The sequence below is a fragment of the Marmota monax genome, unplaced genomic scaffold, assembly GCF_021218885.2.
Source record: "Marmota monax isolate L192 unplaced genomic scaffold, Marmota_monax_Labrador192_F-V1.1 WCK01_AAM20220418_F8-fsc00390, whole genome shotgun sequence".
In the NCBI taxonomy this organism is placed as follows: domain Eukaryota; kingdom Metazoa; phylum Chordata; class Mammalia; order Rodentia; family Sciuridae; genus Marmota; species Marmota monax.
The window spans coordinates 107,778-131,362 of NW_026693450.1; the positions used below are offsets into that span (position 1 = coordinate 107,778).

At 35.4% G+C, this 23,585-nt stretch overlaps 1 protein-coding gene across 7 annotated transcripts in view; it reads left to right on the top strand.

Moving 5' to 3' along the window:
* The window catches only part of LOC124101538 (dynein axonemal heavy chain 6), a 173,709-nt gene that overhangs the window by 104,298 nt on the left and 45,826 nt on the right, over positions 1 to 23,585 (top strand). For all 7 annotated transcript variants that reach the window (XR_009228040.1, XM_046457550.2, XM_046457552.2 and 4 more), the window contains 5 exons: positions 1,110 to 1,289; positions 4,801 to 5,034; positions 11,243 to 11,378; positions 12,420 to 12,586; positions 18,874 to 19,064. Coding sequence is in view for 6 of the 7 variants with exons in the window: in XM_046457550.2 (XP_046313506.1) it covers positions 1,110 to 1,289; positions 4,801 to 5,034; positions 11,243 to 11,378; positions 12,420 to 12,586; positions 18,874 to 19,064 (908 nt within the window). In the remaining variant the exon portion in view is untranslated. The remainder of the gene's footprint in view (positions 1 to 1,109; positions 1,290 to 4,800; positions 5,035 to 11,242; positions 11,379 to 12,419; positions 12,587 to 18,873; positions 19,065 to 23,585) is intronic.

Genomic DNA, 23,585 nt, shown 5'->3' on the forward strand with positions numbered 1-23,585 from the left:
GTCTAGACTTACAGTCTTCCTTATGGTAGGAAGCCTCTAGCCATAGGTGGTTATTGAGCACTTAGAATGTGACAAGTCTGAGTTAAGATTTGTTATTATAATATACACACCAGATTTCAAAGATTTACATAAAAATGTAAAACAGCTCAATACTTTTTAATATTGACTGTTATATAATATTTTAGTTATATTGAGTTAAACAAAATGTATTATTAAAATTCATTCCACTTGTTTCTCTTTATTTTTAATGAGTTTAGAAAATTCTGGATTATATGTGGCTCACATTATATTTCTATTGGAAAGCACTGACACAAGTCTCTTGATTCCCAGTTAGCTCTCCCTTCCACTGAGCAAATGCTGAGCAGCCAGTTCCCATACAGATTTTTCATGGTCCTGCTGGAAGCCCTTTGACTCTCTAGAGATAGAGAAATAATAGGGGAAGGAAGAGGAAACAGGAACAGATGGTAACAGAAAGAGAGAATCTGAGAGACACAGAAGGCAATCTTGGAAAGTCCATTGGCTAAAAGACTCCCCAGAGCCACAAACTCCAAATACAGAAAACCTAAAGAATATCCAAAGACTTTAAAATGTCTCCAGCTCACTTAGGTTTATAGCACTTCACACCTGGGAGTGCTGGGTAAAGAACATTATCATCCTATTTATCCAGGGTGGAATTTAGGACCACTTTTATCTAGCCTCTCTTCACCCACTCTGCTGGGCATTGTTCAGGGTGTCCCTTCTTTCTTCAGACATTATTTCACCATGTATACCATGCACTGTTCACATGGAAGTTAGGGAGCAATTAGGCATGCTGCATTAGTGTTTCCACTAAGTAACTCAAATATGTGACTCAGAGAAGTCCTGCTCCAATCTTTTCAGAGCTAATTAAATTGCCTATTTCTCTTCACCTTTTCCAAACTCTGGAGGGAACAAGGGTCAGCTCAGTCAGAGGAGAATCATTGAGTTCTGACCCACAATCATTGCATCTGGAGTCTCCCTTATTATAATCACAAACTCATTCCATTCTTCTTTCTTAGTCCTGACTGGATATATAAAAATTCCTACTGTTTTTCTGAATTACACCCTTAAGAACTTATATGTTTATTCAGATCACTTCCGGTGCCATTAAAACCAGGCTGAAAGAAGCAGAGTCCACTGAGCTGATGATCAATGCTGCTCGTGAGAAGTATCGTCCAGTAGCCACTCAAGGCTCTGTTATGTACTTTGTTATTGCAAGTCTCTCAGAAATAGATCCTATGTATCAGTATTCATTAAAATATTTTAAGCAGGTAAGTAAATTGTTGTTGTTAGTGAAATTCACCTTTTTTATTTCCTTTTATACCTTGTTGTTTCTTGCCTCAGACAAGCCATGAGTCTAGTTCTCAGGTAAAATCCTCCAAGAATTTGGATCCACACAAATGGTTCAAGAGTGGCCCCATCCACTGTGTTTCCTAAAGGATTGGAGGGCTCCATACAGAACACTATAGAAGAAGGGAAGAAATCTGCTTTGCAAGTTTCCTTTTCTCTTGATTTCCTCAGCTAAGCAGTGTGCCTTTTTGCCTTCTTGCCCCCCTTTCTTTTAAGAGTCACTGCTCTGCACTACTAGTTCTTTTTTTTAATTTGTTCTAATTAATTATACATGACAGTAGAATGCATTTTTATTCATTGTACACAGATGGAGCACAATATTTTATTTCTCTGGTTGTACATGATATAGAGTCACACTGTTCATGCAATCATACCTGTGCCTAGAGTAATGATGTCTGTCTCGTTTTACTATCTTTCCTACCCCCATGCCCTTTCCACTCCCCACACTCTCCTTTCCCCTATCCAAAGTTCCTTCATTGTTCCCATTATGGATCAGCATCCACTTATCAGAGAAAACATTTGGCCTTTGGTTTTTTAGGATTAGCTTACTTTGCCTAGCATGATGTTTTCCAACTCCATCCATTTACCTTGCCTGTTTCTTGCCATAATTTTATTCACTAACAGAGTGTAAAGACCCTTTCTCTGTAGTGGTCTATTTTCCTTCCTGCTATTAGTGTTTTCTTTGGTGCACATTAGATCTTTAACAACACCAGCTTAATCAAATTGGTTTGTGTCTCTTTTTTCATTTTCTTTTTAGAATGTTTTCTACAACAGGCTGCCAGCCCCTTCTTCTCCACTGCCTTTGATTTTGAGGGATCTCTTTCCTTCTTTGCTTTCCTTTATCTCATATTCATAACTGAATTTCATCTGTTTTCTTATGAAGAAGGATATTTTTCTCTGGGTATCAACACTCCATTATCTACCAAAAGCAAATTAGATGTTACAAAGCTTCAGCAAGCTTCGTCAGTTTTGCTGAAGACTTCCATGGGACACAGAAAGTTTGCAGTGTTTATAACACAGCAAAATTTATCAAGCATCCCCAGCAAGCTCCCATTTGCCTCCAGTTACTACTAGGTTCCAGTGGCCCCTTCCTCTCAGCCCACCCACACATGCCTCACTGGCTCAGTCTTTGACCTTCCAATTAAAAGCAAATAAACTGGCGGGGTACAGCAGTACACGCCTGTCATCCCAGCAGCTTGGGAGGCTGAGGCAGGAGGATCACGAGTTCAAAGCCAGCCTCAACAAAAGCAAGGCACTAAGGAACTCAGTGAGATCCTGTCTGTAAATAAAATAGAAAATTGGGCTGGGAATGTAGCTCAGTGGTCAAGTGCCCCTGAGTTTGATCCCTGGTACCCAAAAATAAACAAACAAACAAACTTTATTATGTATATTTAAGATGTACAATGTGATGTTATGAAATACATATAGATAAAAAGGTTACTACATTGAAGCAGATTAGCCTGTCATCTCACATAGTTACCCATATTTTTGTTTTTATGGAAAAAGCAGTTGAAATCTATTCATTTAATATTATCCTAAATACAACACATGTTGTATATTAGATCTCTAGGCTTGTCATGCTGTATGTCTTTTATTTTGTGGATACAGCCTACATCTCCCCATTTCCTTCCCTACACACTGCCTGCTCTCACCACCCTTTCCTATGCAGAAAAATTTAATTTACTCTCATTTTTCTAATCCTTTGTGTTTATACCCATAACACAATGCAAAAAATGAAGTTCTTATTTATCATCACTCAGAGTAGAAAAGAGTAGAAAACTGTAAATATACCCTCTTCCTCTTTAGCATATCAGCTGTACTGATTTCTTCCAAAATGAAATCATGGCATTTGCAGGTAAATGTATGGAACTAGAGAACATCATGCTAAGTAAAATAAGCCAATCCCAAAAAACCAAAGGGCAAGTGTTTTCTCTGATAAGTGGATGTTGATTACATGGGGTGGGGGTTGGAGGATATGGATAGGGAAGAATAAAGGCACTCTGGATTGTGCAGAGGGAAGTGAGGGGAGGAGTGGGGCTGTGGTGTTGGCAAGGACAGTAGAATGAGATAGACATTATTATCCTATATATATATGACTACTGGTGTGATTCTGTACCATGTACAGCCAGAGGAATGAGAAGTTGTGCTCCATTTGTGTACAATATGTCAAAATGCATTCTACTGTCATGTATAACTCATTAGAACAAATTTTTTAAAAATAGCAGGGAGACCGGTAGAATAAAATAAGGGGATCAGGGGGAGAGATGGGAGGTCCTGGGGAATGAAATCAATCAAATATTATAGTATTTTACTGTGTGCACATATGAATATATTATATAACAAATCCCACTGTTGTGTGTAATTATAATGTGTCAATAAAAAGGGGAAAATGCCTCCCTTGCAAGCTTAAATGCCACTTTCCTGCTGCTGGAGCTGCACACATCTGGAGGTTAACCAGGCTGGACATCTGAAATGCCTCACTCACATGACTGGGCTGTTGGCCCCAGTGCCTACAGTGGCCTCTCCATGTGGTTTGGCCTTCTCACTACAGGGCAACTGGGTTCCAAGAAAACGTCTCCTCAAAGCACAGGTGCAAAGAAACCAAGGTGGAAGATCCAAGGCTTCCTCTGAACTAGCCCTGGATGTCATGCAACAGCACTGCTGACACTCTGTTGGTCAAGCAAGGTCACTAAGGATACCCCAGATTGGAGAGGAGGGAATTTAGACTCCATCTCTCACTGGAAGGAGTAGCAAACATTTCAATGGTCTTTCATCCAGCACATTTGATATGCTGCATATGATGCTTACTTACCTCACGTTGCTTTGCATGACAGCATTTCCCTCTGGCTGCAGTCTGACCTACCAGGAGTAAAACCTCACCCATCCCTATATGGTCTAAGGCCACCTTTGATCCTCTTGTGCCTAATCCCACAATGCCACCATCTCTACTGTTTTCCCAATGTCCTGATAATGTAGGGCACCTTTACATTTCAAGACAAATTCTAGCACATTGTTTCCACATCCTAAAAGTTATCTTGGGAAAGTGCTGAAAAGAGTGCACAACCTTGCCTTGCCCTTATGGTTTTCATTCTAAAATAAAGAGTTTGTCAAATCTGAGTTTATGATGTGAAAAGACTAGTCCTGCCAGGTAACCTCCATTTCCAAAACTTCCTGTCTCACATCAAGATGATCCATTTTAAACATTGTCAAGAGATTGGCATTGGTCCATTTGTGAAAAATGGGAAAGGAAGGGGAGTGCAGAAAATAAATATCACATTTCAATTTTGGATGAAGCCTAGGTTTTTCAGTATTCACCTCCCATGATGCTGTTTGCTCACTCAATCTAGGGTGGGGAGGGATAGGAGGGACCAGGATTTTCTTTCTTCACAGAAAATGAATTAAATCAGACATATTTTTCCCTCTTCCACACAGTTGTTCAATACAACAATAGAAACTTCTGTGAAGACAGATGATCTACAGCATCGCCTGCAAATACTACTGGAACAAACTCTCCTAACTGCTTATGTCAATGTTTCAAGAGGTCTTTTTGAACAACATAAGCTCATCTATAGCTTTATGCTCTGTGTTGAGATCATGCGTCAGCAAGAATTGCTAACTGAAGCTGAATGGAATTTCTTTCTCCGAGGTTCTGCAGGACTGGAAAAGGTACCTATTACACATTTGGATGGGGCATGTTATTATAGATAGAGCCCATAAGCACATACCAGTGCTCCATGAAGACCATGGTAGCTGAAGATTATACACTTGACTGTGTGTGGCCCAGTGTAGAGGAAGCTGTAGGTCAGGAGGCCCATTATTATTACCTCCAGCTAGCTGCATAATTTTGGTAACACTTTACCTCATTATGCAACAGTGCCCTCATCTGCAGAAAAGGAATATCAGGAGTAACCAGTGAGCTGGTAGAAGTGAACCTGTTTTTAAAAGTTAACTATCTTGTAAAATAGGAAGAGCTAAAAATCCAGCAAAAGATAAGGCTTCACAGATTGGTCAATACTCTTTGTGAAATCATGACCTCTCTTGCCTAGAGATCTCTCTCACTAGAAACTATGGGCAGTATATAATAATTTGATTGCTATCTCCTATGATACTGTAATACAAGTTCTAAAGTTCTCTTCTTCATGATCATTCTTTTGTCTAATTTTCTCTAGCTGCTTAAACTGACCTAACTTGTCTATGTACTATAAGCCTTGCACCTCACAGAAATGAGTTCCCACCCCTTGCCTTGAGATTCCCTCTTAGCTCTACTCTAAACTCTTGATTTGGCCTTTTTTTCTCAAGTTCTGTCCTTGGATCCTGCACACCTGACATATGAACCTGTTTGCTAGGATTCAATCCTCAGTATATCACTGAGAGGTTGGACTTGATGTTTTTATTTGACTCTCAGCATCCCATGCTCCCGAGACAAGCCCATCTAAGACCTTCCTCCCCAACTCCTGCCCATCTTGCAAACAAACATATTCTGTTAATTCTCTTTGGATGTATCTTATTTCATATGAACAGAGGACTTTTTTGTATATCATAGATATACATATGTATATCATCTCATTTATTCTTCTCAGTATTATTCTTTTTAATCTTTTTGGGGGGCACTTAGCCACTGAGCTATATCCATAGCCCTTTTATTTATTTTTTTATTTTGAGGCATGATCTCACTAAGTTGCTTAGGTTCTCACTAATTTGCTGAGGCTTGTGATCACACTAATTGGTTGAACTTGTGATCCTCCTGCCTCAGCCTCCTGAGCCACTGGGACTAGAGACATGTACCACCAAGCCTGGCTCAGTATTATTCTTGAGTAGGTTCCTGATTTTATCTCTATTACAGGTAAGGTAATAAGGAAGGCCCATAAAGGTTAAATTACTTTATCATAGCAGCCTTGTTTACAGTTTTCTCATGTAGAGGTTTGAAGGATTTTCCAGAATCACACTAATGCATGGCAGGGTCTGATTAGTCTAAGCTTCTAAAGTCCTTGCCCATTTCAGTATCAGCTACTGCTTTTCATGAGCAGTATATTTTGAAAAGGAGTTTAAAATATGTTTTAAATATGAACAAACTAGAAATTTAAAATTACCCATAAATCATCTTTCCTATAGCCTGTATGTACTTCACATATTTGTCACATTTTGGTAATTCCAAAAGATCTAGCTAAGATAATTGAGGAAGGTAGCTACATTAAACAACAGATTTTCAATACGGATGAAACAGCATTCTGTTGGAAGAAGATGCCATCTAAAGCTTTCATAGCTAGAGAGAACTCAATGCCTATCTTCAAAGATTCAAAGGCAGGGCTGACTCTTGTTAGGGGCTAATGCTGGTAATGGTTTTACATTGAGCCAATGCTCAAAAATGCTAAGGCAATTAAGAATTATACTCTATCTACTCCACCTGTGCTTTAAAAATGGAACAACAAAATACAGATTTACAACAAAATATGATTTACTGCATATTTTAAGTCTGCTGCAAAACTTACTGCTGAGGGGGAAAAAAGTATTGCTTTCAAAATAATATTGTTCACTAATAATGCACATACTCACCCAACATTTTTGACAGAGATTACAGTATTGATGTTTTCATGGCTGCTAACAACCACAGATCAAGAAGTAATTTTGACTTTCAAGTCTTATTACTTAAGAAATAAATTTTATAAGACTACAGCTACCAGATCTATCTACCTTTAATAGATCTGGGCAAAGTAAATTGAAAAGTATTCAACATTCCAGAACCCATTAAGAACATTTGTGAAATGTGAGAGGAAATCAAAGTAGCAACCTTAACAGAAGTTTGGAAGACATTGTCTTCATGTCACATGGATGGCTGACTTCAATGGTGGAGGAAACTGTAGATGTGGTAGATATAACAAGAGAACTAGAATTTGAAGTGGAACTTAAAGATTTGGCTGAATTGCTGCCATCTCATGATAAAACTTTAACAGATGAGGAATTGATTCTTGTGGATAAGCAAAGAGAGAGATTTCTTGAGATAGAATCTACTTCTGGTAATCATGTTTTTGACATTTCAAAATAACAACAAGGGATTTAGAAATATAACTTAGTTTATAGAGAAGCAGTAGAGGAGGGACTCTAATTTTGAAAGAAGTTCTGTGTATAAAATGCTGTCAAATATCATCATATACTATAGAGAACTCCTTTGCAGAAAACTTCTTTGTTTTCTTATTTAAAGAAATGAAGTTAGGCACAGTGGCACAAGCCTGTAATCTCAGCTACTTGGGAGACTGAAGCATAAGAATCACAAATTTGAGGCCAGCCTCAGAAATTTAATGAAATCTTATCTCAAAATAAATAATTAAGCAAACTTTCCTATGTACACATATGAATATACCATAGTGAATTTCACCTTTATGTAAATCCATGATGTGCTAATTTAAAAAACTGTAAATAGAAGAAAGATCAATAGAGTAGAAGAAAAGGAACAGGGAGGGAGGAGGAGAGGAATAGATGACATATCAGGGACTGAACTGGAACAAATTATATTGCATACTTTTTGTAATCATGTCAAAAGTAACCCCAATATTATGTATATCTATAATGAACCATAAAAAGATTGGGGATGTAGCTCAGTGGTAGAGAAGAAAGGAAGGGGAGGGAGGGAGGGAGGGAGGAATTGACACAGCTACTCCAGCCTTCAGCAACCACTACCTTGATCAGTCGCAGCCATCAACTACAAGGCAAGATCCTCCACCAGCAAAGAAACTATAACTTGCTGAAGGCTTAGGTGATTGACTGCATTTTTAGCAACAAAGTATTTTTAATACTTCATGGTATGTACATTATTTTTTAGACATGATGCTATTATACACCATAGACTATAGCATAGCATAAACATAACTTATATGCATCAGGAAATCAAAAAATTCATGTAAACCAATTTATCCCAATATTTATTTTATTGCAGTGATCTGTAATTGAGCCTGAAATATCTCCAGAGTATCCAAAGTACTCCTGTATAGTTTCTTTTTTAAGAGAATTAAGTCTTCCAAAACTGACTGTGGTAATAATGGTAGCAACATATCTGTTAATATACTAAAATCATTGGATTATATATTTTAAATGAGTGAATCATATGACATGCAATTTTTATCCAGTAAATCTGTTTTTATATATTCAGGAAATTCTCGAAGAACTAGTTTAAGTCTGTAATCACAGCTGTTTCTCTCTTTTTTTAACTATTTACCCACATGTACGTGCTTCATAGAATGTTGCCAGATTACATAATAATCTTCCTAGAGATGTCTAGGACTGAAATAATTAGATATGAACTCAGTAATGTGATATTGTTACTTGTCAAGAACCATCCATACTATGTATGTACCAGATCAGCATGGAAATCCATTGAGTGGGGAAATCTGGTGTCTGGGAACTTACAGTGGCAACTCTGCTGTAAGATGGCCCAAATACATGTGAACTCCCACCCAGCTCTACCAAAGATCCCACACAGCACTGAAGATGGGGTGACCTGCTACAAATATCAAGCCACACAGCCTCTCAGAGATGGGTGTGACCTGCCAAGATGCCAACTAACCTGCTGACTGCAAGATAGCATGAAGCAAGTCTCCACCCCTGAAACCTTATCCCTGTCTTTGATGTACCCCTTTAAATAAATCCCAGTAGCCAATGTACTTATTTATTTATTTATTATAATTTGTTACATATGATAGAATGCATTACAATTCATATTACAAATATAAAACACAATTTTTCATATCTCTGGTTGTACAGAAAGTATAGTCACACCATTCATGTCTTTATACATGTACTTAGGGTAATGATGTGTGTCTCATTCCACCATCTTTTCTACCCCTATGCCCCCTCTCTTCACCTCCCACCCCTTTGTCTTATCTAGACTATACAGATTTAATGCAATTCCAATCAAAATCCCAATGATATTCCTCATAGAAATAGAAAAATCTATCATGAAATTCATCTGGAAAAATAAGAGACCCAAAATAGCTAAAGCAATCCTTAGCAAGAAGAGCAAAGCAGGTGACATCACTATATCAGACCTTAAACTATACTACATAGCAATGGTAACAAAAACAGTATGGTATTGGCACCAAAATAGACCTGTAGACCAATGGTACAGAATAGAGGACACAGAGAAAACTCACGTAATTACAATTATCTTATATTAGACAAAGGTGCCATGTATGTTTTTGATACATGGGAAAAAAGATAGCCTCTTCAACAAATGGTACTGGGAAAACTGGAAATCCATATGTAACAAAATGAAATTAAATCCCTATCTCTCACCATGCACAAAACTCAACTCAAAGTGGATCAAGGACCCTGGAATTAAACCAGAAACACTGCATCTAATAGAAGAAAAAGTATGCCCAAATCTTCATCATGTTGGATTAGGCCCCGATTTCCTTAATAAGACTACTTTAGCACAAGAATTAAAATCAAGAATCAATAAATGGGATGGACTCAAACTAAAAAGCTTCTTCTCAGCAAAAGAAACAATCAGTGAGGTGAATAAAGAGCCTACATTTGAGGAGCAAATTTTTAACACACACAAATAGAGCACTAATCTCTAAAAACCCAAATAACACAGGAGCCATTATTTTTATTTTTTTAAAAAAAAATTTTAATTGATTTTTAAAAAATAAATGGCAGCAGAATGCATTACGATTTTTATTACACATATACAGCACAATTTTCATATCTCTGATTGTATATAAAGTATGTTGACCCCAATTCGTGTCTTCATATCTGTACTTTGGATGATGATGTCCACCACATTCCACCATCCTTGCTAACCCCCTGACCCCTCCTTTTCCCTCCCACACCTCTGCCCTATCTAGAATTCATCTATTCCTCCCATGATCCCCCTCCCTACCCCACTATGAATCCACCTCCTTATATCAGAGAAAACATTCGGCATTTGTTTTGTTTGGGATTGGCTAACTTCACTTAGCATTATCTTCTCCAAAACCATCCATTTACCTTCAAATGCCATGATTTTATTCTCTTTATTGCTGGGTAATATTCCATTGGGTATATATGCCACATATTTTTTTTATCCATTCATCTATTGGAGGGCATCTAGGTTGGCTCCACAGTTTAGCTATTGTGAATTGTGCTTCTATAAACATTGATGTGGCTGTGTCCCTGTAGTATGCTGTTTTTAAGTTCTTTAGGTATAGACTGAGGAGAGGGAAAGCTGGGTCAAATGGTGCTTCTATTCCCAGATTTCCAAGGAATCTCCATACTGCTTTCCATATTGGCTGCACAGGAGCCATTTTCTAATTGTTCAGCTCCAGCTTCTGTGTTGGCTGGGTCTATCAGGTGCTACAAGCTTCCTTTAAAAATATTTTTTATGTCTCTGTGTCTTTTGTTCTTCACTAATTATTTCTGACTCATCTTCTCCTGTGGCTTATACCCTCCATGGGCAGGAAGAAGGACCCCTGAGTGAGGTGCTGGCCGCCTCCCCATAGTTATTTGTTTTGGTACAATATTGCTCACTACTCCACTTTCCTCACCTTCTAGGTAAGATTATTCAGAATCTGCTTTGGACTCTAGTTCTATAGAAAAAAATCATTAACCACAAGAATATTTGTGAAGTTGAGGAAGACTGGTGTAAGATGTTGGAGAAGAGCCCAGAAATAGGCTTAACAGATTTAATTTTAACCCTTCACCAGATCAACTTTGTACTCTGCAAATGTCAACCTGAAAAGTTTTTGTCAACTGCACTTCTATACAGAGGTCTACTATATCTTATTACTTGTCCCAGAGAACATACTATTGTAGCTTGAATTTTCACTTAAACAAGGTAAAAGAGCATTTTATTATTGTCTTTGTGAATTATTATTATTTTTTTTTTCCTGTCCTCTGGTAGGATCGCCCTCCTAAGCCTGAAGTTCCCTGGTTATCTACTGCCATGTGGTTTGCATGCTGTGACTTAGAAGAGTCATTTCCAGTTTTTCAAGGAATTACACAATATATATTTTTGCAACCTATTTTCATATGCTTAGGTAATATGACAAAAAAGTCTGCTGTAGGGCATTTGTAAACAGACTCTTTAATCTTAGCTTTAATATCTCCTTTAACCCTCTTCTGAAATGTGAATGTTTTCTACTAGGAAATTATTCACCTTTAAGAAACTGAATTAACTGTTTTCACAATTTCTTGAGTTGAATGGCCCATCAATTTTCAATATTTTATGTTTACTATTATACCCCTTTTAAGAATATAGATTTACCTGTAAATATTGCTTTGGCTGTATCCCATAGATTTTTAAAAAATTTTTATTTAAGGATAACATACATACAGAAAGAATATAAAAACCAAAATTATATAACTATCACGAACCATATACACTCATGAGCCATGACCCAAATCAAAAAATAGAACGGTACCAACATCCCCAAATCCCCTCATACTGCCTTTTCCCCAGAGAAAACAACTGCTCTGAATTAAAACCTTCTATATTGTTTTCCCAACAAGTCTCAATATGTAGCTTTTCAATTCTAAAAGTATACTTTTTATTTCAAAACCACTTAGTATTGGGGGATCATATTTTTATTGTTTATAATCCAGTTATATTATGGAAATTATATTCATGGTTTTCATGAAATTGATTCTTTGTAATTACTTAGACTTTTTTGCTGGTACATGTTCAGATGGTACATTTTCATTTCTATAACTATTCCATGTGCATCATTTCTTGGATACAAGTTTCTATATATAACATTTAGCTCAAACTTATTAATTATGATGTCTTTTTCTGATTTTTTCATGCTTGATCTGTCAAGCATATGACAGAGAGGGATATTTCTGTTATCTTGTGGAGATTTTTGGAGAGTGGAGGCAGGGTTTTTACTTCTTTCTTGACTTTAAGTGGATCATCCATACTCTTATTTATTTAGGCCCCCCTTACTAATTTGAAATTTTATTTGTAATTTTATGATAATTACTCATGCTTCTAATATGATCTTTTAAAATTACAAAATATACATTTATTTAATTTTAAATTCAAAACATTCAAATTAAAGCTTTTAAAATTGTGTTTCCAGGATCTTTTAAGACTTATATTAACTCAAGCCAGTTGGAAGACTATTTTGAATTTCAAAAGGAAGACCAATCCATGAGAGAAAAGGAGGCCATACTCCTGGAATATTGGATCTCAGAATTGAGTTCTTTCCACAAACTAATTCTTATTAAATGTTGCAAAGAAGAAAAGGTAGGGTTTTTTTTTTTATTAATTAAAGAACTGTTATAATTGTTTCTACTAAAGCTCACCAGTCAGTTATGATCCATAAGTTTGTTTGAGACTAACAATGGCCAGGCCTCTAAAAAATAGAGAACATGTTATTTTATACAGAACATGTTATTTTATACAGAAGATAATGAAAGAGAAGACTAGAGAGCCATCCAGGAACTTCATTATCACTTACCTATTGTGCGCTGTTAGGGAACTTATGCCATCTGCATAAATGGTACAGGAGTCTGTTAGAGGCTTTAACAGGGAATTAATCTTAGCAACAATGGGGAGGAAGCATTTGAAGGGTATGAAACAAGTCACCAGACATATTTGAAAACTATTGAAGTAGTCTATGTAAGAAACTGTGGCAACCTGAAATAAGACACAAGTAGTAGATTAAAGAGATGGAGGGGTATGTGATGAGGTGACTGGTGTGGCTCACATTTTTCATTTTGGTGCCAGTATAGATAGTGGTACCAAGAACTAAGCAAACATAAAAAATATGTATAGAAAGATGTCATTGAGTCTACAGTGCTTGTCAGCTATCAGGGACATCTTCTTTGCAACATTTAATAAGAATCATCAGCATTGAGTTGAAAAGTAAAACTATTGAGGTTGTTGGGACTGTAGAGGAATAATACACAGTAAAATAAAGGCTCAGGTGTACAAAGAGTGAAACTCTGATGAGAACCAACTTTCAAGAGGCACAAAGGAGGGATGAAAGGCTTTGAGAAGGAATGAGTCACATGGGCAGAAAAAACAACAGGAGAAAGAAGTGCTACAGGAGTCAATTAGGTATAGAATTTCAGTACACAAAAGTTATCAACAAAATGAATGAAGCATTTCAGATAGTTCCAGTTTTTACATCTGGGCATACATAATCTCTAATTTTATTTTCTAAATAAATTATATTTATTTACCTGCTAAGAATCCAAATAGTGAATTTGGGAGGCACTGGAAGAAAATGGAAGCTGATTCTTTGGGGAGACAGATAAGAGCAGGAGAAGGGAGAGAGAGAGAGAATTAACTGGAACTAACTGGAAAAAGCCAAAGTATAGTTGGCAAATATTAATACAGCTTTGAAGAACTTTTATTTGTCTTCACAGGAACATAGAAAATAGGTTATGGGGTTGACCTGGGATACATATGATTGCAATAAAAGTATAGAAGATACAAGTCCATTGAGAATGTTGGTAAGAGAAGTTCTGGGAAAAGCAAAAGATAAGAAAGCACTTATAAACAAAAAAGGAAATTTCTTTGGAAGCAGATAAAGTTGGACTAGAGGTGTAGAAGGTCTAGAAGAATAGAAGTGGTTGTGATGAAAGTTGAGCTTAAAATTTCTAATGTGGAACAGTTCTAAGTAAAGAAAATGTCCTGAGGTGGGCTGTGAGTGTGGGTGACTGTTCATGAGATAGATAATATGCCCTGGAGTTAGAGGTCAAGGAACTGAGATTGGTATGGTGAATGTCCACATGGACTCTGAACCTCCCATGGACTCTGATGCTGTCAGGAGAATGCCTGGGACACAGTGGTAAATCATTTACATTTTGTTCAATGAACATACATACAACAAACCAAGTGAAACACCTTCATTGAAAATGAAACAGTAGCTACCAGACTGCATGGTGAGGAAAATGAGAGGATTACTAGATGGCACGAGTCCCAAAGAAAAGGAAGCTTTAGAGAAAACCATGAGAACTAAAAAATTCTGGACTATGAGAAATTTTGCACTCATTTCTTTAGCCACCTATTTTGTTTAATGTTTGCTTATTAAGAGAAAAAAATATAAAGGATGAAGAGTTTAGGTTACAAAATATTTAGGAGACAAATCACCTAATCTCTATGTATAAGTTTTATTTAGATTTGATTAAACATACAGTTATTTAAGCATATATACACATACAATTTATATACATACAATATCAGAGAAAGTGAATACTGCCTATATATTTGGTGATATTAAGGAACTGTTAATTTTTAGATGTGATTATAGTACTGTGGTTATGGTTTTTAAAGTCTTTATCTTACATAAATATTGAATTACTTAAGGATAAAGTGATATCATGCATGACATTTGCTTTAAAATAATCCTGATGGCTTAAGGAATGGGTGGATATATCAATGAAACCATGATTGGGCATACCTTAACAAATGTTGAAGCGAGGTAAAGTATAAGTTTTATTATTCTTTCATTTTATACACTCTTAAAAATTTCCATAATAAAAAGTATTTAATTCCTAGTCATATCCTTCTACAACTGGGTTCTTGTGCAACATGTCAGGACAGCTCTCCAAATATGATCAAAGTTATAAATGTTAGATAGTTATACCAATTCACAAAAGGTTAATTGAAAACTCTTAAACCAATGCACTCAACCTAAAATCTTATGGGTTATTCTACCAAACAAAACTGGCTTCAAAATTAACATGGAGGAGTCAAGGAAACAGATTAGGTTTCAGAAAATAGAGTTAGACACTTGTTCCAGAGAAGCCAGGAACTAAATGAGTCAAAACAATTGATGGGATCACAATGAAAAGACAATTCAAGTATGGCAATGTCATACCAGCCTTACTTCTTCCCAATTATATTTAGAACAACTTGCTAAAGAAATTGCAGTTTGAAAGTAAAGAATCAAATTTAGTTTCAAAACTGAAGATCTAGATTCCTATCCAGAAGCAGAAACTTAAAACAAAGATAAGATCTCAGTGATGAGGAATTTCAATGTACTCAGCCTGTTTTCCCAGAGCTGTTCCCAAGCAGGTCAAATGATCCTACCTAATGGAGTCAACTGCTTCTTTGAGAGATAGAGAATACAGGTGGCTTCCATGGAATACTACAGTCTTGCACTTGCATGTGCACTCTCCCCACACACACACATATAATACAGAAGTAGAATAAACATTCTGAACACAGAGATGAAATTCCATTTTGTAAAAAATCTCTTAGTAAACTGGTGGTAGACTTATTAGAACTGCATCAGAAAATAGAATGACTATCATCTCAACAATTCTTTTTTAAAAAAAAATATTTATTTTTTAGTTGTAGTTGGACACAATACCTTTTTCCATTCATTTATTTTTATGTGTTACTGAGGATCGAACCCAAGGCACTGCATGTGCTAAGCGAGTGCTCTACACCTGAGTCACAATCCCAGCCCCATCAACAACTCTTTATTTAGCATAAATATTATTGACACCTACCAGGAAAATTTTTACACATTTGAACTGGCATGAGAAAAAAGAAATTATCATTTAATTCAGAATGACAGAGAATAGTTTATTACCACAGAATAAAAATAAGAAAAATCTTCTACACCGGTGTTCTCAAATTTCAATGATTCAGTCACCTGGGAGATTTATTAAAACGCAGATTGCTGGGAACTGCCCTCACAGAGTTTCTATGTCTGGAATGAGGCCTAAGAACTGCATTTCTGACAAGTTTCCAGGTATTGCTGCTGATAAGCCTGCAGCCATATTTTATTTATTTATTTATTTACTTTTTAGTTGTAATTGCACACATTACCTATATTTTATTTATTTATTTTTATGTAGTGCTGAGGATTGAACCCAGGGCCTAGGCGAGCCACCAACCCCAGCCATGTTTTTAAAACCACTATTTTGATGGAATTAAATATATATAGGAAGAAACAATTATTCTTGAAGTAATTAGAAGGGTGAAGAACATCAGGATATATGTCATGACTTACAGCATTATTAGTTTCCAAGTTTAGATTCGCCAGGAACTCTCTCCTCCACAGAACTAATGTTTTAATCCAGTCTTCCTTCACCTAAGGAAGGTGGAAATTTGAGATCCAGTTTCCTCTTACAAAAAACTATAGTGTCACCAGGATTGCCAAGGATGAATTCTTCTCAGAGAAACAATTGCAAGGTTTTCCCAACTTGGGAGATACCAATTGGAGGAATACACCTTTAAATCCTTGTTGTGAATTCTACTATGTACTGATTGTTTATTTAAGCAAAATACCTCATGAAAGAAAAATTCCCCACCACATTCTCATCAATGCATGGTACTCTGCTTGCTAAACAAAACAAATATCTGCATTTTAGAGGCTAATCAATAGTTACTTGAAAATGTTAAAAATGTCAGTTAAGCTGTTGTAGATATATTCTCTGATCATGTGTAGAAAGACCCTCAAGAGTTTTTTTTCAACAGCTTTATTGAAATATAATTCATGTAACATAAAATTTACCCATTTAAGATGTTCACTTTAACGACTTTTAGTATCCTCATAGAGTTGTGCATCATTGATAAATCAATTTAGATCATTTTCATTACCCTGAACTATCCATCGTCATTATTGACCAATGCCATCGGCACCAGCCCCAAGCAACCACTTCTACTTTCTATCTGTACAGATATGCATACTCTGGCTTTTTTTATTTATTATTTCATTTAGCCTAATGTTTTCAGCATTTGTCCATATTGTACCAAGTGTCAGTATTACATCCTTTTTTATTGAGAATAATATATGATAACATGGATATGCCACATTCTGTTCTTCCCTTCAACAAATGATGCACATTTGTGCTGTTTCTACCTTGTGACTATATGAGCCATACTTCCTCCCAATTATACCCTTTATACCCACTATTACCATCATGGGTATAAACATTTAAACATTTTGTACAAGTTTTTGTGTGAAATGTGTTTTAATTTCTTCTGGATATATACCTCAGAAGTGAAATGGCTAAATCATATGATAATTCTGTTTAACTGAGGAGCTGTAAAGAGGCTGCACCATTTTACCTTCCCACAACTATGTATGAGGGTTCCAATTTTTCTGGATACTTGACAACATTTGTTATTACCTGTCTCTTTATTACAGTAATATTTCTATATCCACAGTTTTAATTTTCTGGGGTTCCGGTTACCCAAAGTCAACTATAGTCTAAAAACATTAAATGGAAAATTCCAGAAATGAAAAATCACAAATTTTAGGTTGCACATGGTTTTGGGTATCATGATGAAATCTCACACTAGCATTACACCCTTCTTGGGATGTGAATCATATCTTGGTCTAGTTTATCCATGCTGTATACACTACCCACCCATTAATGGCTATCACTTAGTAACCATTTCAGGTATCAGATATATTGACTCTATAACACTGACAGTTTCAGGCATACTGGGGGATGTCTTGGAACATATCTTCCACAGATAAGGGGGGACTACTGAATTGCCATCCTAGAGAGTATGAGGTGATATCTTGTAGCTTTGCTTTGCATGCTCCTAATGACTGCTGATGGTGACCATCTTTTCTTGTGCTTACTAGCTATTTGTAGAAATGTCTGTTCAGATCCTTTACCATTTTAGCTATATCATTTGCTTTTTATTGTTGAGTTACAAGAGTTCTTTATAAATTTTAGGTATGATTTGCAAAAATGTTTCCCCATTCTGTGTGTTGTCTTTTTCCTTTCTTTATAGTGTCCTGTGAAGCTCAAACATTTTCTAATTTTGGTGTCCAGGTTATTTATTTTCTACTTTTATTGATTGTGCTATTGTATCACATCTGAAAAGTCTGAAAAGCCTTTGCCTAATCCATGTGAGATACAATCTCACATGCTAGGTGAGGATGTGCCATAACACAACCTAATTTATATGGGTAAGCACCTGAACACCTTTTCCCAGGTGACCATACAAGGGAAATATGATCCTAGGCCATAGCTCTAGACCAGGTTGGGATACTCCTTCACTTCATCTCTTCAGGTAGACTTTGTATTAGTTCATATCATCACAAGAAGAAGGATGAACACAAATGAGCTATTTTGAGAGAGACCACACTAACATAACCTGTATTATAGCATATTGTTATGTTTTATTATTAGCTATTATTAATCTATTAATATGCTAATTTAGAAATTAAACTTTATTGTAAGTATGTATATATAGGAAAAAGCATAGTATACATAGGGTTGAGTAATATTCATGTTTTAGGCATCCACTAGAGGTTTTAGAATATATCCCTGGTAGATAAATAGGGACTACCATAATAGAATGATGAGGAACTTCCCTCTTATCCAACAGTTCTTCTTGCTTGTGAAGTCATGAGAACTATGTCAACAGATATCGGTATACAAATCCACAGATTATGTCCATAAAAAGAAGTCTACCAATCACAAAAGATTAAGTGCTAAAGTATGGATCCACCACCACCAGGAGTCAAATTGGAAATTTAGGATAAAACTGTGAAGGAACCTTATCCAACATACTATTTTTTAGATTTTTTTTTTCTTTTCAACTTTCAGGTGGTTTTTGCTCTTACAGAATTTGTGATAGAAAATCTTGGAAAACAGTTTATAGAGCCACCACCTGTGGACCTGCCTACCCTATACCAAGACATGTCATATAACACCCCCCTGGTGTTCATCTTAAGCACAGGCTCAGATCCCATGGGTGCATTTCAGAGGTTCGCCCGGGATAGCGGGTATTCAGAACGGTAAGGTCACATTGTGCAGTTTTTACCTCTTGGTTAATTTGTCTTTGTTCTTACCTACTGTGGAGCATGAACACTACCATTCCAGTATTTCACTAAAAAAAATTAAGATGTGTTAATATTTCTCTATGTATATTATTAAAAATGGAATAAAAATTATAAAAGCAGGTATAAACTTCATTTGAGCATAATGATTGTTTTAAGTCTTAAAGTATAATAATGAAGTTGAACAGTGATTGAAACGTTTTTAGTATTTAACATATTTTTTTTGCACTAATGGGGATTAAACCCAGGGGTGCGTTACCACTGAGCTACATTCCCAAACCTTTTTTATTTTTTGGTTTGAAACAGGATCTCACCAAGTTCCCTAGACAGGCTTTAAACTTGTAATCCTCTTGTTTCCACTTCCTAAGTAGCTGGGTCTTTCTCATGATAGCTTCCAGTTCTGATGCAGCCTGGTCCCAGGACTAAAAATTATAGGAGGATGAAAGATCCAATCTCTTCATTTGGAGCTTATGGTCTACTTAGAAATATATGTATATGTGTGTATATATGTACACACACATACACACATATAAACACATATATTATTATATGTGTATATATTTATATATATGTGAATGTGATCTCTCAAAATATCTTATATATACAAATATAATATATAGTATATATGTGTGTGTATATATGTGGGCATATATATGTGTACATATACATGTGTATGTACACACATATGTTTAAATGTATATATGTAATAATATATAAATAATATATTTAATATATTTTAGTATAGTCAATATATATTTAAAATATATGTGAATATATAATATATGTGTGCATATATGTACACACATATGCTCATACATATATGTATGTATATATGTATACACACATATATATTTTTTAATAAGGAACTAAGAAGTCCCAAAAGCTGGAGATTCAGAAGAGTTGATAATGTGTAGTTCCAGTCTGAGTCCAAAAGCTTGAGATCCAGGAGAGCTGTTGGTACAAATTCCAGCCCAAAAGTCAGCTGACTTGAGACACAATAACCAAGGTGTCATTTGAGTCTAGTGGCCAGAAAAGACCAGTGCCTCAATTCAATAGTTAGGATAAGTTCCTTTGTACTCATCCCAGATGAGTTTTGAAAGCATGACCCAAAACACGCACAGAGCCCACATACAAATCTTGGAGATTTCTTATTGTTGTCATTCTAGGCATTTAATGAATGAAATTGAATTACTATTGAATTACTAGCTGATTACTAAGCCAACCAAATAGAGATGTCATGTCTACATTTCAGTATCAACATGCAACAAATAATACAGTTTTTATAAAAGTGATTCACAAAAGTCAGTAAACAAACCTTGAGTAGCAGCAACAAACACTGGACAGGGAACAATCTGATTTTTATCGTTGCCACTTTATAATATTCAAAATGTCCACCTTTCAAAAAGCATTGTAAGATATTCAAACAAACAAGAAGTATGGTCCATTTACAGGGAAAAAAATCTTAACAGAAACTGAACCTGGTAAATGGTAGGCTTTGAACCTACTAGATAAAAAAATGTATTTTATATACTTTCATTTTAAATAATACAGAATAATTATAATTTATAGGGTATTTAAATTTATAAATTGTAATTTATAGTGATGTTTCAGTATATTGTACAATGTATAATGATCAAATTAGGGTAAATGGCATATCTGTCACCTCAGACATTTATTATTTCTTTGTGTTGGAATCATTCAAAATTCTCTTTACCAGTCATTTGAAATAATTAATTGTTGTCAACCATAGTTATCCCATTGTGCTGTAGAACACTGGAGGTTATTCCTCCTATGCAGCAGCACCCCTGTAATCATGAACCATCCTCTCTCCAACCCTCCCTTTCACATCCTTCTCAGGTAGTAATAACCACTATTCTATTCTCTACTTCTTGTCACTTTTACAAATAACAAAGAATATGCAATATTTTATAGACAAAAACTTTAAATCAATTATTTTAAATATACTCATATAGCTAAATAAAACATCAACAAAGAACTAAAGAAAAACATGAGAATGATGTCTCATCGAAATAGAGAACAGCAGTAAAGAGATAGGATTTATAAAAAGGAACAAAGTAGAAATTCTGGAGATTAAAATTATAATTGAAATTTAAAAGTCACTAAAAGGATACATGTGGGAGGAGGCAGAAGAAAGAATCAGTAGAGAGGAAAAATAGGTCAATTTAGATTCCTCAACCTCTGAGGAGCAGAAAGGAAAAAAAGAATGAAGAAAAACTAACAGAGCCCAAGAGACCTGAGAGATACCACCAACCCCACCAACACACATAATGAAAGTACCAGGAGAGAAGACGGGAAGGAGATTCAGAAAAAATACCTGAAGAAATATTCTGTTTGAGCTGGTATATTCTGATTCTCAGAACTTTCACTCAATAGGAATTATGCCAATGGCTTTCCTCATTCTTCAGTTTACAGAAGGCAGATTTTGGGACTGCATGGTCTCTATAATCACATGAGCTAACTCCCATTAAATTTATGTGTGTATCATGGGAAAACACACACACACACACACACACACACACCACGTATAGGTACACATATATAACATTGGTTCTGTTTTTCTGCAAAACTCTAGCACAGTAGGTATGAGATTTCTTTTTGGGATAGTGAAAATATTCTGGAACCAGACTGCAGTGATGATTTTCCAACATTGTGAGTATAATGGAAGTCAGTGAACTGTACACTTCTAATAATTAAAAAAATAACTAAGACACTGTTAAAGAAGAAAAATGAGGTGAGAGAACTTTTTTATTACATGTCAAGATTTACTATAAACTTATTATAAAATGAGAGTCATTTAGATGTTGTGGTACCAGTGCAAGTCTAGACTAATAGATGAATGAAAAAAATAGGTAATTCAGAAATGAACTCATGTACGTTGGGATCCTGTTTATGACAGAAGTCAGAGTGAGGAATAAAAAAGGATCTTTTCAATAAATATTCCTGAATTTGCTGGAACAGCCACACAAAAAATTAATTTTGACATGTATATATAAAGCAAATATATAAAAGGCAAAACAATAACTAGAAAATAATATAAGAGAGTGTCATCCTGGGCAGTGACATTTTTTCTAAATACAAAAAGGTGATCGTTTTTAAAAATTGATAAATTAGACTGAAGTACATTAACATATAGGATTTTTATTCATAAAAGGCAGTATTAAGAGAGTGTTTTAAAGAAACAAGTGACAAAGTGGGAAAAAATACTTGTAGTAAATATAACAGAGGGTTTATATCCAACCTAAAGAACTCAATACAAAAAAGCCACTAAGGAAGTACCACCCAAAGGGTAAACCCTAATGTAATCTATAAACTTTCATTATACAATATTATGTCAATATTACCTCATCAATCATAACAAATGTATCACACTAATACAGGATATTAATAAAAGAAGAAACTGGGGGAGGGAAAGGGGGCTATATGATAACTATACACTCATTGTAAACCAAAATTTGCTCAAAAAATAAGTACTGTCTATTAATTAAGACTAAACTCAAAATAAGTTTGAGGCTGGAGAGGATTTTAATAACAACAACAAAAAAGAATAAAATGGGAGATAAAAGACAATAAAGGATATAGCCAAATAGTCAATTTAAAAAAAGCAAATAATTTAAAACCTCAGTGAGACACCACTACACCAGACGTTAACCAAGAGGTGGAAAAAGAGTAACTCTCATCTACTGCTGGTGGAGGTATGGAATGGCAACACCATCTTGGAAAACAGTTTGATATTACACAAAAGTTATATGTACACATACTCTGTCAAACAGCAGTTCCACCTCAAGAAATATTCACACAAAAAATGGAGTGCCAACATAGACCAAAAGGTACATACAAAATGTTTTTGAAATCTTAACACCAAAAAATCAAATAACCCAATCAATAAATGGACCAAGGAGCTGAACAGACACTTCTCAGAAAATGATATACAATTAATCAACAAATATAAGAAAAAAATGTTCAACATCTCTAACAGTTATAGAAATACAAATAATCAAAACTACTCTAAGATTTCATCTCACTCCAGTCAGCTATTAAGACTACAAAGAACAATAAGTGTTGGCGAGGATGTGGAGAAAAAGGCACACTCATACTTTACTGGTTGGATTGCAATTGGTGCAGCCAATATGGAAAGCAGTATGGAGATTCCTTGGAAAACTTGGAATGGAACCATCATTTGACCCAGCTATCCCAAGGACTTTAAAACAGTATACTCCCGGGACACAGCCACATTTCACAATAGCTAAACTGTGGAACCAACCTAGATGCCCATGAGTTGATGAATGGATAAGAAAATGTGGTAAATATACACAACGACTACTATTCAGCATTAAAAGAGAATAAAATCATGGCATTTGCAGGTAAATGGATGGAGTTGGAGAATATAATGCTAAGTGAAGTTATCCAATCCCCAAAAAACAAATGCTGAATGTTTTCTCTGATGTAAGGATGCTTTAT